The sequence below is a fragment of the Oryctolagus cuniculus genome, chromosome 7 (assembly GCF_964237555.1).
Source record: "Oryctolagus cuniculus chromosome 7, mOryCun1.1, whole genome shotgun sequence".
In the NCBI taxonomy this organism is placed as follows: domain Eukaryota; kingdom Metazoa; phylum Chordata; class Mammalia; order Lagomorpha; family Leporidae; genus Oryctolagus; species Oryctolagus cuniculus.
Window position 1 is genome coordinate 143,186,393 of NC_091438.1, and position 19,510 is coordinate 143,205,902.

Here is a 19,510-nt window from a genome sequence, read left to right on the forward strand (position 1 = left end):
CATGTAGGAGATCCTGGCTCCTGGCTCTTGGCTTTCTGCTGGCCCAACCCTGGTTGTTGTGGCCATTTTAGGGTGTGAGTCAGCATACAGAAGATCTGTTTCTCTGTCTTTCCCGCTGTCTTTGTCACTCTGCATTTCAAATAAATAAATTTTAAAACAACAACAACAACAAAGTAGTATACACTTATTTTTTTTAAAAAATGATAATTTCTCTCTGGATTTTTTTTAAAAATATTATATTATTTATTTGAAAGGCAGAGTTACAGAGAGAGGGAGAGATGTATTCCATCTCCTCCCATGTGGGTTCAGGGGCCAAGCACTTGGGCCAGCTGCTGTTGCTTTGCCAGGCACATTAGCCGGGAGCTGGACTGGAAGTAGAGCAGCCTGGATTCCAGCTGGTGCCCATGTGGGATGCCAGCATTGCAGGTGGTGGCTTTACCCGCTACACCACAATGTTGGCCCCTCCTCTCTGGATTTTTAAACCAGTAGTTTAAGAACTACCCCAATTTAGTTATTTCCTGGTGGGTGATATTGTATAATTACATGATTTGAATTTCAGTCTTCTCTATGAAATATTTGATGAAATTTCTCATCTTGTCAACAGTTCTGAGATTTTCACTTACCAACGACAATTTACCATTTCTGGAATCAGAAAGGTATTCATTTCTTACCTTTAATTTCTTTTTTTTTTTTTTTTTTTGACAGGCAGAGTGGACAGTGAGAGAGAGAGACAGAGAGAAAGGTCTTCCTTTTGCCGTTGGTTCACCCTCCAATGGCCGCCACGGCCGGCGCGCTGCGGCCGGCGCACCGCGCTAATCCGATGGCAGGAGCCAGGAGCCAGGTGCTTTTCCTGGTCTCCCATGGGGTGCAGGGCCCAAGCACCTGGGCCATCCTCCACTGCACACCCTGGCCACAGCAGAGGGCTGGCCTGGAAGAGGGGCAACCGGGACAGAATCCGGCGCCCCGACCGGGACTAGAACCCGGTGTGCCGGCACCGCAAGGCGGAGGATTAGCCTAGTGAGCCGCGGTGCCGGCCTGACCTTTAATTTCTACTTCTCAGTATTCATGCTGTTAATTATTTAGCTCTTTATTTGTTTGCACAGAGAACTTACAGCCCTATTCTATGTACCTTTTACAATTTAATATATTTCAAATGATTTTCCTTCTCTGAATAAGACCTTCCCTTTTTTTTACTTCTTTTAAAACACCCAGCCTTACTAAGGTATAACTGATATATATGCAATAATACTAATACATATATACACTTATGCACATATTTAACACATCAACAAACCATTACCACAATCATGACAATAAACATACCCATCCCTTCTGTATTTGTGTCCTAGGGCTGCTCTAAGAAACTATCACCAGGGAGGGCATTTGGTGCAGGGGTTAAGACACTGCTTGGGATGCCTGTAATACACACTGGTGCATGGGTTCAACTCCTGGCTCTGCTTCCAATTCTAACTTCCTGCTAATGCACATCCTGGCAGGCAGCAGGTGATGACTCAAGTAGTTGGCCACCCAAGTGGGATACCCAGCTGTTGTGGGCATTTTGAAGTGAACCATCAGATAGAAGATCCTTCTGTCTTTGTCTCTCTGCCTTTCAAATAAAGGAAAAATAATATTTTAAATATTTTATTTATTCATTTGAGAGGCAGAGTTACAGAGAGAAAGCCCTTCTATCCACTGGTTCACTCCCCAGATGGCTGCAATGTCCGGAGCTGAGCTGATTGGAAGCTAGGAGCCAGAAGCCTCCTCCAGGTCTCCTATGCAGGTGCAAGGGCCCAAGCACTTGAGCCATCCTCTACTGCTCTCCCAGACAATAGCAGGGAGCTGGACTGGAAAAGGAGCAGCCAGGACATCAACCACCACCCACGTGGGATTCCGGTGCCACAGGCGGAGGGTTAGTCCACTATGCCATACTGCTGACCTTGAAACAAATTATTTAAAAAGAGGAAATTATCAGAGACCAGGTAGCTTGAAAAAACAAATTCACAGAGCTCTGAAAGCTAGAGGTCCAAAAAGTAAGATGCTAGAAATGCTGGTTTCTTTTTTTCTTTCTTTTTTTAAAGATTTATTTATTTGAAAGAGTTACAGAGGGAGGTAGAGTCTGTACAGAGAGAGGGGTCTTTCATCTGCTGATTCACTCCCCAGATGACAGCAATGGCCGGAGCTGTGCCTATCTGAAGCCAGGAGCCAGGAGCTTCTTCTGGGTCTCCCACATGGGTGCAAGGGCCTAAGGACTTGGGCCATCTTCCACTGCTTTCCCAGGCCACAGCAGAGAGCTGGCTTGGAAGAGAAGCAGCCAGGTCTCGAACTGGTGCCTATATGGGATGCCAGAGCTTCAGGCCAGGGCGTTAACCCGCTGTGCCACAGCGCCGGCCTGGTAATCCTGGTTTCTTTCAGAGGCTCTAATCTACTTCATAGCTGTCTCCTCATTTTTGGCAGTTGCCAGCAATCTTGCATGTTCCTTGGCTTGCAGACACATTATTCCAATTTCTGATGCCAAAGTCACAAAGCAGTCTAAATTTCCCTCCTTATAAGGATATCAGTCACTGAATTAGAGCCCAGTATAATCCTGGGGCTGATGCTGTTGTGTGATGGGGTAAGCTGTGGCCTGCGAAACCACATCCCATATGGGTACCAGTTTGAGTGCCAGCAACTCTGCCTCCAATCCAGCTCCCTGATAATGCACCTGGGAAAGCAGCAGAAGATGGCCTGAGTGCTTGGGTCCCTGTCATCCATATGGGAGACCTAGATAGAATTCCTGACTCCTGGCTTCAGCTTGGGCCAGCCACTGCCCTTGCATCCATTTGGGGAGTAAAACAGAGAATAGAAAATCTCCCCCCGCCCAACTGCCTTTCAAATTAAAAAAAAAAAAAAAAAAAAAAAGTCCACTGTAATCTAGGATGATTCCATCTTAACTTGATTACACCTGCAAAGACCCCACTTCTGAATAAGTCATATAAACAGGTAATGGGGATTAGGTCTTGAACATAATCTTTTTTTTTTTTTTTTAAGATTTATTTATTTGAAAGGCAGAGTTGCAGAGACAAAGGGAGAGATCCTTTTTTTTTTTTTTTTAAAGATTTTTATTTATTTATTTGAGAGGTGGAGTTACAGACAGTGAGAGAGAGACAGAAAGAAAGGTCTTCCTTCTGTTGGTTCACTCCCCAAATGGCCACAATGGCTGGAGCTACACTGATCTGAAGCCAGGAGCCAGGCATTTCTTCCTGGTCTCCCATGCGGGTACAGGGGCCCAAGCACTTGGGCCGTCTTCTACTGCTTTCCCAGGCCATAGCAGAGAGCTGGATTGGAAGAGGAGCAGCTGGGACTAGAACCAGCACCCATATGGGATGCTGGAGCCACAGGCAGAGGATTAACCTAGTGCGCCATGGCGCCAGCCCCTGGGAGAGATCTTCTATCTGCTGGTTCACTCCCCAAATCCAGCAGTCAAGCCAGTTAGTATCCCAGAACTTCATCTGGGTCCCCCATATGGGCGACAGAGTCCCAAGCACTGGGACCATCTGCTGCTGCTTTTCCAGGCCCATTAGCAGGGAGCTGGCACCCACAGAATGCTAGTGGCTTAACTCGCTGTGCCTCCACACCAGCACCTGCATACTGTTTTGAAATCTTGTGCCATTTTACTTTGTCCCATCCTGGACAAAGGAATCATCATTCCTTTGTATCCACGCTGTATACACCACCTATGCATTATTTATTTAGTAACCATCTCAGTGATCAGACTGACTGCCACAGTACCACAGTGCTTGTGGTTAAATAATCCTTAGTTTACTGAATATTAGCCCCAAAGCACAGAAGTATCAATACTGGCAATTTGGATATGCTAAAGAAACCTGGACAGTTCTTCATTTAAGTGAAAATGTAAAGATATAATAAAATATTGTGAGAGTCTACATTCATATAACTTTTATTATAGTGTATTGTTACAGCTATTCTATTAGTTATTAATGTCTCTCTGTGCATAATTCATAAATTTTATGTATGTATATATGAACAGGAAAAAGGAATTGAGGGGTTGGTACTAACCAGTTTTAGGCATCCACTTGGGAGTCTTGGAACATATTCCCCATAGGTAAGAGGGGAATACTGTGGTGTACTGAACATTTTACATGGGTACACAGATTTTTAAGTGTACAATATGGCTTGTTTAATAATACATACAAAGTTATAAACATGATCTCTAGAGCTTATTCAGCAGCTTAAGTGAAACTGCGTATTTAGCCCCTAACCTCTGCTCAGTCCCTGGCAACCACCATTCTATTTTGTGTTTCTAGAAGTATGACTATTTTAGGGGCCAGTGCTGTGGCGTAGCAGGTAAAGCACCGTCTGCAATGCTAATGCTGGCATCCCATATGGGTGCTGGTTCAAGTCCAGGCTGCTCCACTTCCGATCCAGCTCTTTTTTTTTTTTTTTTTTTTTTTGACAGGCAGAGTGGACAGTGAGAGAGAGAGAGAGACAGAGACAAAGGTCTTCCTTTGCTGTTGGTTCACCTTCCAATGGCTGCCGCGGCCGGCGTGCTGCGGCCAGCGCATCGTGCTGATCCGAAGCTAGGAGCTAGGTGCTTCTCCTAGTCTCCCATGGGGAGCAGGGCCCAAGCACTTGGGCCATCCTCCACTGCACTTCCAGGCCACAGCAGAGAGCTGGCCTGGAAGAGGGGCAACCGGGACAGAACCCAGCGCCCCGACCGGGACTAGAACCCAGTGTGCTGACGCCGCAAGGCGGAGGATTAGCCCATTGAACCATGGCTCTGGCCCGATCCAGCTCTTTGATATGGCCTGGGAAAGCAGTGGAAGAAGCCCCAGGTCTTTGGGCCCCTGCACCCGTGTGGGAGACCCGGAAGAAGCTCCTGGTTCCTGGCTTTGGATCAGTGCAGTTCTAGCCGTTGTGGCCAACTGGGGAGTGAACCAGTGGATAGAAGACCTCTCTCTCTCTCTGCCTCTCCTCTCTCTGTGTAACTCTGACTTTCAAATAAATCTTTAAAAAAAAAATGAATCTTTTAAACAAAAACAGTATGACTACTTTAAATTTTTTTTTTTTTGACAGGCAGAGTGGACAGTGAGAGAGAGAGAGACAGAGAGAAAGGTCTTCCTTTGCCGTTGGTTCACCCTCCAATGGCTGCCGCGGCCAGCGCGCTGCGGCCGGCGCACCGCGCTGATCCGATGGCAGGAGCCAGGAGCCAGGTGCTTTTCCTGGTCTCCCATGGGGTGCAGGGCCCAAGCACCTGGGCCATCCTCCACTGCACACCCTGGCCACAGCAGAGGGCTGGCCTGGAAGAGGGGCAACCGGGACAGAATCCGGCGCCCCGACCGGGACTAGAACCCGGTGTGCCGGCGCCGCTAGGCGGAGGATTAGCCTAGTGAGCCGCAGTGCCGGCCTACTTTAAATTTTTTACACTCAAGTCTCACTTTTTAACCAATCACAGCTGACAGTTACTGAAAATCAATTATAATGGTGTTCTGTCAGATTTAAGAGAAACATAATATGCTTTTTAAAAAATGTATATTTATTTATTTACTTGAAAGTCAGAGTTACACAGAGATCGGCCCCAATAATATGCTTTTAAGAAATATACAGTCACCGGCACGGCGGCTCACTAGGCTAATCCTCCGCCTTGCGGCGCCGGCACACCGGGTTCTAGTCCCGGTCGGGGCGCTGGATTCTGTCCCAGTTGCCCCTCTTCCAGGCCAGCTCTCTGCTGTGGCCCGAGAGTGCAGTGGAGGATGGCCCAAGTGCTTGGGCCCTGCACCCCATGGGAGACCAGGAGAAGCACCTGGCTCCTGGCTTCCAATCAGCGTGGTGCGCTGGCCGCAGCGGCCACTAGAGGGTGAACCAACGGCAAAAGGAAGACCTCTCTCTCTCTCTCTCTCACTGTCCACTCTGCCTGTCAAAAAAAAAAAAAAAAAAAAAAAAAAAAAAAAAAAAGAGAGAGAAAGAGAGAGAAACATATAGTTCAGTAAGGGAAGTGGGGGAACAGACACACATACTTTGAAACATTCAGGTAGGACCTCTGAGAATGCTACACCCAGCACAGTTACACGTGGGACAGCATTTCAGAAATGCATTAGGGGGGCCAGTGCTGTGGCCTAGGGGTGTAAAGCCGCCACCTGTGGTGCCGGCATCCCATATGGGTGCAGTTCAAGTCCGGGCTGCTCCACTTCCAATCCAGCTCTCTGCTATGGCCTGGGAAAGCAGTAAAAGATGGCCCAAGTCCTTGGGCCCCTGCACCCATGTGGGAGATCCAGAAGAAGCTCCTGGCTCCTGGCTTTGGATCAGCACAGCTCCAGCCATTGTGGCCATCTGGGGAGTGAACCAGAGGATGGAAGACCTGTCTCTCTCTTTGCCTCTCTGTAACTCTCTTTCAAGCAAATAAATAAATTAAAAAAAAAAAAAAAAAAAAAAAAAAAAAAAAAAAAAAAAGAAGAAGAAATGCATTAGGGTAGTTTGGAAGGCTTCCTAGAAGACCTGGAAACTGGGTAAGAGTTGTACAAGTGGAGGAAGGGGAAGATTCTGTGGAGCAGAGAACAGAGGCAGAGGTGGCATTGGCAGGCTGCCAGTGGAGGAAGTATGACTATTTTAGATGCTTCATAGAAGTAGAGAAATGTAGTATTTTTCTGTGACTGGCTTATTTTACCTAGCCTAAGGATAAGTTCATCCATACTGTCCTATATCCCAGGAATTTTTTTTCAGGCTGAATAATACTCCACTGTGGGCATACAGCACATAGCCTCAATCCACTGACAGACATTAAAGTTGTTCTCCCATCTTGACTATTATGTGTATAGCTGAAGTGAACACAGGAGCAGTAATATCTCAGTAAGATCCCCAGAAGAGGGACTGCTGGGCAATGCAGTTGTATTTTTTGAGGAACTGCCACACTGTTCTCCACAGTGGCTATAGAATTTTGCATTCTCATAAAAAATAACAGGATTTCAAATACTCCTCACATGCCATTTAACAGAGTTATTATTTCACATCCTCATCAACACTTGTCTTTGTTTCTCAGTTAACAGCCAACAGGTGTGAGATGATTTGTAGTTCTGATTAGTGATGTTGAGCATATTTTCATATACTTGTTGGCCATCTGTATGTCTTTGGATTACTGTGGTTTTAATTCACACATCCCTAGTGATTAATTATATTGAACATCTTTTTCATAAGCTTATTTGCCAGCTGTATCGCTTATTTGGTGATGTTTCTGCTCAACACTAACGCATACTTTTTTAGTGGACTGTTCGTTTTCTTACTGAGTTTTGAGAATTCTTTGTATTATGCAAGACCTTTACCAGATATAAGACTTGAATAATTTTCTGTTGGTCTCTGACTTATTTTCACTCTTTATAAAGTGTATTTAAAAGAACAGAAGTTTCAAATTTTGGGTAAGCTCTGCCTATGATGTCAGCATCCATATGGGCACTGATTTAGAGTCCTGGCTGCTCTACTTCTGATCCAGTTCCCTGCTATTGCACCTGGGAAAGCAAATAAAGATGGTCCAAGTACTTGGGCCCCTGCACCCATGTGGGAGACCTGGATGAAGCTCCTGGCTCCTGGTTTCGGCCTGGCCCAGCCTTAGCCATTGGTAGCCATTTAGGGAGTGAACCAGTGGGTTGAAGATTTTCTCTCTCTGCAACTTTGCTTTCCAAGTAAATAAAAAAAATTTTTTTAAATATTTTGATGAAGTGCAATTGTATCAATTTTTTTTAGGAATCATGCCTTCAAGGTTGTTTTAAATTTTTTAAAATTAAAGATTTTGAGTCCTATTGCTTAATTAATATCATAACTAAGAAATTTTTGTGTACCCCAGGTTCACAAAGATTTTTTTTGAAGATTTATTTATTTGGAAGTTAGAGTTACACAGAGAAGGCGAGGCAGAGAGAGAGGTCTTCCATCCACTGGTTCACTCCCCAATTGGCTGCAACAGTCGGAGCTGCGCCGACGGAAACCAGAGCCAGGAGTTTCTTCCAGGTCTCCCACATGGGTTCAGGGGCCCAAGGACTTGGGCCATATTCGACTGCTTTCCCAGGCCATATCAGAGAGCTGGATCAGAAGTGGAGCAGCTGGGACTTGAACTGGCGCCCCATGGGACGCTGGCACTGCAGGCAGCGACTTTACCTGCTACGCCACAGCACCAGCCCCGAAGATTTTTTTTTTAAGATTTATTTATTTATTTGAGAGGCAGAGTTACAGACAGAAAGAAGGAGAGGTGGAGAAAGGTCTTTTATTCACTGGATCACTCCCCAAATGCCTCAACAGTTGGAGCGGGGCTGATCCAAATCCAGGAGCCTCTTCTGGGTCTCCCAATGCAGATGCAGGGGCCCAAGCACTTGGGCCATCTTCCACTACTTTCCTAGGCCACAAGCAGAGAGCTGCATCTGAAGAGGAGCAGCCAGGACTAGAATTGGTGCCTATGTGAGATGCTGGCACCACAGGCAGAGGCTTAGCCTACTAAGCTACAGCGCTGGCCCCCAGATTTTCTCTTTTCTACAAAACCAGCTTTAGCTGTAATACTTCATTTACAAATATTTATTTATTTATTTGAAAAAAGAGATCTTCCTCATCTGCTGGTTCACTCCCCAAATACCTGCAACAAACAGGGCTAGGCCAGGCTGAAGCAACAAGCCAGGAACTCCATATAGGTCTCCCACGTAGGTGGCAGGGAACCAAGAACTGGAGCCATCACTGCTGCACCACAGGGCATGCATTAGCAGGATGCTGGGACTGGAGCTGGGACTTGAACCAAGCACTCCGATGTGGGATGCAGGTGTCCCAAGCAGTGGCTTAACCACTGTGCTAAACGCTTACGCTCTCCTGCTTTAGAATCCATGGTGCCTTTTGAGTAATTTTTGCGTATAGAACAAGGTATCAGTTGAAGTGATTTTTATGTATGGGTACCATATATACACATAATGTGCCAGAACCATTTAGCTGAAAACATTATCTTTTCACCTTTGTGTAAAATCAGTTGAACCTATATAGATGGATCTATTTCTGGCTTCTTTTTTGCTCCACTGATTTATTTATGTAAGTACCACACTTTAAATTACTTTAGCTTTAAAGTATATTTTGAAATGATATTGTTAGTCCTCCAACTTTGTTCCTCTTTTTCATAGTTGCATTGGTTATTCTAGGAAAAAGGAATCTATTTTCAAAGGTGCCCATTTATACCTAATTCAAAATCCTGAAGTTCTTTTGCTGATATTCTGAGACAGCTGGAGTTCTGCAAGACTACCATCTTGTTAACATTAGTCACCAAATCCTGGCAACCAGATCCCAAAGGCAGAAAAGACAGAGGGGCCGACGCTGTGGCACAGTAGGTTAACACCCTGGCCTGAAGCACCGGCATCCAATATGGGCTCCGGTTCGGGACCCGGCTGCTCCACTTCTGATCCAGCTCTCTGCTATGGCCTGGGAAAGCAGTGGAGGACGGCCCAAGTGCTTGGGCCCCTGCACCCACGTGGGAGACCCGGAAGAAGCTCCTGCTCCTGGCTTTGGATTGGCGCAGCTCTGGCCGTTGTGGCCAACTAGGGAGTGAACCAGCAGATGGAAGACCTCTCTCTCTGTCTCTGCCTCTCCTATCTCTCTGTTTAACTCTTTCAAATAAATAAATAAATCTTGGAAAAAAAAAAAAGACAAGACAGAAAAGGTTCAATCAGTTGCTGTGGATTCTGGTTAGCTACTTGTAAAATCAAGGGATGAACCATGGAACTAATAAAAAATCAGCTATTTGTCACTCTTTACAAGAGCTGAAAGGATATAGACTTGGCAGTGGCCAGTGCAGATACCACTTTCCTATAGCTAATTAGGTCCAGCAAAGCCTCCTTTCTCTGACCTCTCCAAATGATGTCCTTCCAAGTAAAATAAATTTCCAGAAAGATACATCCAGTCCTATACTGGGTATAAAGTAATAATAATGCTGTCCTTTAAAGGGACAGATAAGAACCACTGTTGTGTGGTACAGCAGGTTAAGCCACTGCCTGCAACATTGCCACCCCATATCGGAGCACCAGTTTGAGTTCTGGCTTCAATTCCAATTCAGCTCTCTGCTAATGTGCCTGGGAAGCCAGCAGAAGAAGGCCCAAGTACTTGGGCCTCTGCCACCCATGTAGGAGATGTGGATGGAGTTCTAGGCTCCTTTTTTTTTTTTTTTTAAGGTTTATTTGTTTATTTGAAAGAGTTACACACAGAGAAAAGGACAGAGAGAGGAAGAGGGGGAGGGGGAGGGGAGGGGGAGAGAGAGAGAAAGAGAGAAAGAGAGAGGAGAGAGAGGTCTTCCATCTGCTTGTTCTCTCCCCAATGGAGCCAGGAGCCTCTTCTGGGTCTCCTACATAGGTACAGGGGCCCAAGCACTTAGGCCATCTTCCACTGCTTTCCCAGGCCACAGCAGAGAGCTGGATTGGAAAAGGAGAAGCTGGGTCTTAAACCAGCGCCCATATGGGATGCCAGCACTGCAGGCAGAGGCTTTACCCGCTACACCACAGCACTGGCCCCTAGGCTCCTGGTTTAGGCCTGATCCAGCCCTGACCATTGTGGCCATTTGGGGAATGAAGACTTCTCTCTCTTTTTGCCTGCCCCTCTTTCTGTGCCACTCTGCCTTTCAAATACATGTTTGTGGTTTTTTTTTTATGGACAGGTAACAGTCTCTTCATTAGTAGTCAACAGTAGTGGAGATGACTTTACCAGGAACAGCAGTAACTTAAAGGGATAAGGAATATGGATTTATTACTTTAAAATTTATGACAAAAATGGGGTGGGGAGCAGTATTATCCTAATACTCTCACTTAGAACAGTGGTTCTCAAAGTATGGTTCCAGGACAAACAGTATGAGAAAGAATATAAACTATCAGGCCCCATCCAAGATAAAAAACTGGGTGTAGACCTCAGTGATTTATTTTTTTCCCTAAATTTTTACTGATTTTTATTGTACTTGAAAGAGAGACAGAGAGAGACACACAGAGAGAGAATCTGCCAGCCACTGACTTATTTATTCCCCTAATGTCCATATTAGCCAGAACTGGGCCAAGTAGATGCCAGAAACTCAGAACTCAATTCAGGTTTCCCACATGAGTGGCAGGGGCCCAGGTACCTGAGTCATCATCACGGCTTCCCAGATTGCACATCAGTAGGAAGCTGAATCAGAAGCAGAAGAGCTTGGACTTGAACCAAGCACTCCAGTATAGAATGTGGGTGCCCTAAGTGGCAACTTAACCACTGCACACAATACCTATCCCCATGATTTGTTTTTTGACAAGCCTGCCAGGTGATTCAGACAAATACTAAAGTATGAGAACCACTGACTCAGAATTGATTCACATAGCAAAAAATAGGTAACAACTTCCAAATCCAGTAATACAGGTATAGCTTAATAACTTACACTATACCAACTAATACATGGTAATTTTTGGTAGGCTTGAGTCCTGGCTACTCAGCTTCTAGGCATGATTCCTGCTGATGTGCCCAGGAAGGTAATGAAGATGGCCCAAATACTCATGTGGAAGACCTGGAGGAAGCTCCTGGCTCCGGATCGACGCAGCTCTGGCCGTAGCGGCCGACTGGGGAGTGAACCAGCGGATGGAAGACCTCTCTCTTTTCTCTCTCTCTGCCTCTCCTTCTCTCTCTGTGTAACTGACTTTCAAATCAATCAATCAATCAATCTTTTTTTTTTTTTTTTTTTTTTTTTTGACAGGCAGAGTGGACAGTGAGAGAGAGAGAGACAGAGAGAAAGGTCTTCCTTTGCCGTTGGTTCAGCCTCCAATGGCCGCCGCGGCCGGCGCGCTGCGGCCGGCGCGCTGCGGCCGGCGCACCGCGCTGATCCGATGGCAGGAGCCAGGAGCCAGGTGCTTTTCCTGGTCTCCCGTGGGGTGCAGGGCCCAAGCACCTGGGCCATCCTCCACTGCACTCCCTGGCCACAGCAGAGGGCTGGCCTGGAAGAGGGGCAACCGGGACAGAATCCGGCGCCCCGACCGGGACTAGAACCCGGTGTGCCGGCGCCGCTAGGCGGAGGATTAGCCTAGTAAGCCACGGCGCCGGCCCAATCAATCAATCTTTAAACAGTCTCCTCTGCACACCCTCTACCAGTGTCACCTGCCATTTTCATCAGATGTCAGAGCGGTGCGGCTGCCCATTCTTGGGGTTTAAACTTCCAAAACTAAATAAACAAGCTTTTATATTTATAAAGAGATAGATTTCTGCTTCAGATATTTTAAAGTAGTAAAAATAACAAAAAAGCTAATACAATTCCCAACTTGGTTCAATATGTATTTTTAAAGTATACTAAAAAAAAAAAACACAACATAAATTAATGTCTCACCACAAAATAAGCATCTAACACATACTTTGGCATAATCAAATCATATCCAGCTAATTGAAGCAAAGGCCTACCGGATCAGTGTGTTTCCAATTTGGTGCCGTATTTCATTCCACTCCTCCTTGCTTTTATGAGGCCAAGAGTTCAAGTTCAACTCTGGTTCACTGGGTCTCTGGTTCAGCTTCATTGCCAGTGTGTCTTTCCTTTTCACTTTGTTGGCCAGAGCACCTTTATACAGGGGAAGAAAAAATGTTGAAGACATCTAAAAATCTTTTTAGTCAGATGGATTCAGATAGGCAAAAGATATCCTCTCTTGTAAAATTTTTCTCCTTAGTAAGAGTTGCTAGAGGAAATAGCATGATTCAGCCCTCTGAATTAAAACATAACAGCTTTTACACCAACACACCTTAAATCTATCTGTTCTTCAAGCTTCTTTCCATTCTTAGGAATCGGGATTTCATTATCTACAAAAACTTGTGGGCACAAACATGGCTTTTATTGTCTTAACTGTGTAACAATACTGAAGGAGAGTATCACTTTGTTTTTTTCTTCTTAGCACATATGCCTGGGATATCTTTTTAGCCATCAAGGTAAATGGTTTGAGAGGCAGAGAAAATATAGACAGGCAGACAGGAAACTGATTCACTGGTTCACTCACCAAATGCCCACAATGGATAGGACCAGGGCAGGGTGAAGCAGGGAGCCAATCGCTCAATCCAGGGTTCTGATATGGGTAGCAGGGATCCAACTACTTGAGTCATCACCTGCTGCCTCCTAGGGTGTGCACTAGTAGGAAACAGTCAGGAGCTGGAGCCAGGTACTCCAGCATGGGATACAGTAACAGGCTAAATGCCTGCTCCAAGGTGAATATTTTTTCGGTTTTACATGAAAACCAAACAAACTGACTCAATCTACTTGGTGACTCAATCTACTTGGCTCCCTCATAGCGTCTTTTAACACAGGGCTGACAGCAGGGACAGGGAGTTCTGCACAGTGGCTTCCAACATCAGTTATCCATATGGCTTGATGGAAGAGGGTGCCCATCTCCTTTCATCTTACAAGTTCTTGAAACAGCAAGCAGTTTTATCTGTAAAAGAATCGTCTCTTCTCTCCCCCCTCCTTTCTTACTCTGATGGCATTCGTCTTCATCCTCTTCATCTAGGTACTGAATGGGACCCTCTGAATCAGAGTCACTCTCCTTTTCTTCCTCTTCCTCCTGTAGACACTGTGGCAGTTTAGGAATGACTGAGGTAGATGTCACACCTTCACTGAACGCAGACGGGCAGATTTGCTCCTCCTCTTCTTCATCGTCTGGACTAACAAATTAACATAATCACATTTCCTTTTCAGAAATGAAGACAATAACTGATTTTTAAGACAAAGGACTGAAGTAACTATGGAAAGTTCATGAATGAAATGCCTGATAAATCCCTCCCATATGGTAGTAATCTTGCCAAGAAACTTTTTAGCAGCTATTAATCCAAACAGCTCAGGGTACAAATCCCAGGTCTGTCTCTTACTAGGCACTGGTGCTTTCCAGAAGGTCTAACTTTGTTCTCACAAGCCTACAGAGTAGATCTCATTCTCATTTAGAGATGAGATAGCTAAAGCACAGAAATGTTAAGTAACTTAGTAACTTACCCTACTGCAAGCTAAGACTGGTAAAACTGGGATGGGAACACAGGCTATCTTGCTCCAAGGTAGGTTCCTATGCACCAAATTATATATGCATTGCCCTCCTTGTATAAATCAAATAATTTTAATTTTCCCAAATCTCCATGAGCACTCAGGGGAGACTGAAATTCTATTAAGATTGCAGAAGAGCTTAAATTTTATGTATCTTAGAGTAGATGTAAAATGTCAGACTGGAGAGAAGCCTTCTATATAGGGCATGTACGTAGGAAACCTTTAACTGATTCCACAGATTTTTAAAATGTCTAAAATTAACAAACAAACAAACAAACGAAAGTTCTTCGAAAGGTATGGTATGTGGTAAAACCTTTAAATATTTTACAGGCCAATATTTCAGAACAGTCACATGAAATCTCACATTTCTAATAGTATACTAAGAGAAGTATCAGTATCTTGTAACATTCCTAAGTTCTCCCTCCCACCTGTCCCCCAAAAAGAAAAAGTCTCCTCCACGAAAAAATTTAAAAAATGTATTATAGAACATTGTGATTTAATGCTATAACTAGTATTCAAACAACATTTTTCACTTTGTGTTTCTATGTGGGTGCAAACTGTTGAAATTTTTACTTAATATATACTAAACTGATCTTCTGTATATAAAGAGAATTGAAAATGAATCTTGATGTGAATGGAAGGGGAGAGGGAGCGGGAAAGGGGAGGGTTGTGGGTGGGAGGGAAGTTATTGGGGGGGGAAAGCCATTGTAATCCATAAGCTGTACTTTGGAAATTTATATTCATTAAATAAAAGTTTTAAAAAAATGTATTACAGAAATCAGCAGGGTAAAAAAATTCCAAATTCTAGAATTTATCCTTTTGGCAGAATTTTCTTTGTACTTTAAACTTACAATATCTTTTTATAAGTAATTTTTTCCTGGTAGGGTTACCTAGAATAGACAAGGAGAAACAAGAGGCAAGCTTGAAAGATACTCACACTTTCAGCATTTCAATAGTGACAGGAAGTGACCTGGTCCGACCCAGGGTGTTGCTATCTTCAGAAAAGTTGTCACCGTTCTCAAAGAGCAATGAATGAGCCCTGTGAGAGCCCTCCAAGGGAGGCGTCGTGGGAAGTGGGCTGGTCAGGGCCTGCTGGATTCGAATATGCAGTGGGACTGGGGGCAGCCTAGAGGGTATATGGGGCTCTCCAAAGCTCTGGTCCAATATCCTCTTGGGGACTTCTTTTTTCTGATCTTCCTGCTGGTGAGCCTCATGGGGTAGATCTAAGGGTGGAAGAAACTCAATTTCTGGCATAACTTGAAAAGTCTTAGTAGGGACTAGAGGGGACCGCGGGGGCTCTGGAGGAATATGAGTAGGCAGTGGTGGGGAGGGGGTGGGGGGTGGCATCATCAGCAGTGGTTCGGAGCCTACAGAGCCTGTGTTCTTCTCTCTTTGATCACTTGGTGTCTTCGTGGTCACAACAGCAGCAAGCTCCAAGGTGGACACCAAGCCTGATGGAATGATTCTCTTGGGTGGCAAGGGTGGGGATGGTTTTGATAATAATGTACCACTGTTTATTGCTTGAGACAGTTCAGCTGAAAAAGAGAGCAATCCTTCAGTTTATCATGGCTTTACACTGCTTTGAGGAGCCAGACCAAGGCCAAGAATCAGAGCTGAGCTCTGTCTTCATTATTCAAACACATTATATAATTTCATGACTTTGCCATTCCTCACATATTTCTATCCTGAAACAAAATTTGTATGTATTCTAACAGAAGGCCTAGGGCATGGGAGGCCCAGAAGCCCTGGTGTATGTGTACGTGTTGGGTACAGTTATGAGAAGCAAGCGGTCATGATGGTCACAAGGCAGGGAAGTGGTGGTGGCAGAGAAGAGCGGAGGGGGCGGGTTGGCTGCTGTCAACATGGTAGTGTCCCCACATATTCACTCCTCCTGTAGTGGCCCTGCCTGATGCATGGGTGCTCCTAGGCAGAACAGGCTGGTGGCTGAGGGCCTGGAGGGAGCAGATTTTCAGTTGTGGCTTTACTGATAAAGTGGATTTCTGTAAGGGAAATCAGAAGCCCATGGCAGGAAGGGGAATGAAGCAGGAAATACAGGCCTGCAGATGAGGGAGGGGATAGCTTCATACCATTTTTACTGGCTAAAAGTGAAAACAAACAACAAATGCATTTTTTCTTGAAGAAAAATCAAATGTACATGCATTTGATAAGATGAAAAGGATCCAAATACTTAAGCCATCATATGCTCCCTCCTAAGATGCACGTTGTTAGGAATCTAGATTGAAAGTGGAGGGGTTGGTATTCAAACCAGGTGTTCCTTTAGAGTTGTAGGCATTCTAAGCATCAAGTTAACTCTGACAATTTAAATGAGGCTTCTCTCATCAAATGTTTTCTGGAAAATGAAAGAGCTACATAACTATAATTATTCACAAGCCAAATAGTAAAAAGCAATAAGTACTCCAGATATCTAACAACAACAAAACAAAACATGAAGGCCTAGTATATGTATAAGTGGTACGGGGAGACTCTGATGGGTATTCTTACTTTGTCGCTATGAGAACAGACAGGAATTTTAATTTTTACTTTAAAAAAGTATTTACTTATTTATTTGGGGGGCAGAGAGATAGAGAGAGCAAGAGAGCATGCTCCCATCCACTCTTCACTCCCTAATGTCCAAGATGGCCAGAGCAGTGCTGGGGTTGGAGCCAGGAGCCAGGAGCCAGGAGCCAGGAATGAAATCAAGGTGTGCATGTGGGAGGCAGGAACCCAATTACTTGAGCCATCAGTGCCACCTTCTAGGAAGTTAAGAGTCTGCAGTCAGACAGGAATTGAATCCAGGTACTCTGATGTGGGACACAGGCAACTTAACCACTAGGCTAACTCCCTGTTCCAGGACAACTTTTTAGAACTGATCCTGGATGTAGATAAAGTTAATACAAATTAGAGACAGAAAAAAAGTTCACTGTGTAATAGTACTCTATGAAAACATTTAAACATTTGGATACACTGGGTCTATCCAGGTTTGATTCCCAGCTCCAGCTTCTGATTCCAGCAGATGGAAGATATCTGTCTCTCTGTCTCCCCCTCTCTGTAACTCTGCCTTTCAAAACAAACAGAAGACACCTCCTGATCAATCTCAGGTTCTCTTTTTTTTAGGATTGGAAAATAAGGCTTGGTATTAAGTAAATAATTTATGATCATAATACTGTTGTGAAAGAAATGGCACTTTAATACCAGGTAATTAGAAAGGCTAGTAATTTCAGAGTAAGGGATAATTCTTTGAACTGAATCCATTTAACTTTAATAAAAACTCCATGAACTGTCCTATTTTTGTTCTTCTACTGAGGACCAGTCATGGACTGATACTGACTCCTCAGTCACAGGCCTAGTACTTTGGTGTATACATTTCAGGCCAAGAGTGGCTTCTGCAGTGTAGCCAGGGAATCGTATGCACACTTTCATTTAATATGCTGCTTTAAGCTGAAAAGCGTGGAGTACCACTGCTCTAAAGCAAAGGACCAATGTCTAGCTCCTGGATTAGCAGCAGCAGCAGCATCTGGGAACCTACTAGAAATGCAAATTCTTAGGCTTAGTCCCAGACTGACTAAAATCAGAAAGTCAGAAAAGACAGAGTCCAGCAATCTGTGCTTTTTTTTTTTTCTTTTTTAAAATTATTTTTATGGGCCAGCACTGTGGTGTAGGTAAAGCTGCCATCTGCAGTACTGACATCTCATATGGGCATGGTTCGAGTTCTGGCTGCTCCAGTTCTGATCCAGCTCTCTGCTATGGCCTGGGAAGGCAGTGGAGGATGGTCCAAGTACTTGGCCCCCTGTACCCGCAGAGGAAGCTCCTGGCTCCTGGCTTCAGATTGGCACAGCTCTGCTGTTGCAGCCATCTGGGAAGTGAACCAGCAGAGAGAAGACTTCTTTTTCTCTTTCAAATAAATAAATTTATCTTTAACAAATTATTTTTTTTAAGATTGATTTATTTATTTGAAAGTCAGAGTTACACAGAGAGAGGAGAGGCACAGAGAGAGAGAGAGAGAGAGAGGGAGAGAGAGGTCTTCCATCCGATGGTTCACTCCCCAATTGGCCGCAATGGCCAGAGCTGTGCCAATCTGAAGCCAGGAGCCAGGAGCTTCTTCCGGGTCTTCCACGTGGGTGCAGGCGCCCAAGGACTTGGGCCATCTTCTATTGCTATCCCAGGCCATAGCAGAGAGATGGATCAGAAGTGGAGCAGCTGGGCCTCAAACTGGCACCCATATGGGACGCTGGCACTTCAGGCCAGGGCATTAACCTGCTGCGCCATAGCTCAGGCCCCTAAAAAATTATTTTTTAAAGATTTATGTTTTATTTATTTGAAAGGCAGAGTTACAGAGAGAGGGAGGGAGAGAGAGAGAGGTGAAGGAGGGGGAGAGGTGAAAGGGGGGGAGTGGTGAAGGGGGGGAAGAAAGGGAGAGGGAGAGGGAGGGAGGGAGAGAGAGAGAGAGAGAGGGAGAGGGAGAATCTTCCTTTGGTTCATTCCTCAAATGGCTGCGATGGCTATCGCTTGGCCAGGCCGAAGCCAGGAGTCCCAAACTTCTTCTGGGTCTCCCATGCGGGTGCAAGAGCCCAAGTACTTGGGCCATCTTCTGCTGTTTTTCCCAGGCAGGGCACTGGATTGGAAGTGGAGCAGCGAGGACTCGAACTGGAGCCCATATGGGATGCCGGCATCACAGGCGGAGGCTTAACCTGCTATGCCACAATGCTGGCCCCTCAATCTGTTTTAATAAATCTTGGTGAGCCTGATAGTCTGGACCTGAGACTTGAGAAACCCAAGTTCAGTTTCTATCTCTCACCACAACCTTGAATGAGTCACAATGTCTTTATGTTCTAATTGCCCTACTATATAAAAGATAAAATCAGTTTCCTACTGCACCAGGTGATTTTGAAAATAAGTGTGTGAAAGCTCCTCAGAGATAAGCTGGCATGTCAGTATCCATCCAAGGTGGTGATGACAATAATAATCTTCATCCTGTTTTCATCAAGCTACTCCAACCTGTTACAATATATTCTAAGCTTGCTTTTCAAGATTCTAGTCACTCCACCCAATTCGATAATATTAGATATTAAATGAGCATACTTTTTATTCAACCATTAAATCATTAACAAGAACATTAAGAAGTACTAAGTTTAGTATTATTTTTCTTAAAAAACTACATTTTCATTAGCTCTGAAGCATGCATTAGCCTTTGTTCCTAATCTCTATTTCTTGAAATTTCTCTAAGAAGGTGTGCATTTATGTAAAGAAAACAGACCTAAATAGGACTTTGGGATAATGCAAAAAGTTCACTGATTACCTCCTCTGTTTTCTTTATCACTATTTATTTTAATGTAAGAGTCGCATTCTTAATTTTATCAAGATTTTATCAGAACATTAAAATAATATCTTCCATAGTTGTCCATGAAGATATATATGCCAGACACTGAGTCAGAAGTTACATCAGCATTTATAAAATCATCCTTTTATCTAGCATACTCACTTATGCTTAAGAAA

The 19,510-nt window shown here is 44.5% G+C and overlaps 1 protein-coding gene across 10 annotated transcripts in view; it reads right to left on the reverse strand.

Moving 5' to 3' along the window:
- The window catches only part of MED18 (mediator complex subunit 18), a 186,153-nt gene that overhangs the window by 13,266 nt on the left and 153,377 nt on the right, over positions 1-19,510 (reverse strand). For all 10 annotated transcript variants that reach the window (XM_051858073.2, XM_051858074.2, XM_051858075.2 and 7 more), the window contains 3 exons: positions 14,955-15,552; positions 13,460-13,647; positions 12,406-12,559 (listed from right to left, as the gene is read on the reverse strand). In XM_051858073.2, the coding sequence (XP_051714033.1) occupies positions 12,406-12,559; positions 13,460-13,647; positions 14,955-15,552 (940 nt within the window). The remainder of the gene's footprint in view (positions 1-12,405; positions 12,560-13,459; positions 13,648-14,954; positions 15,553-19,510) is intronic.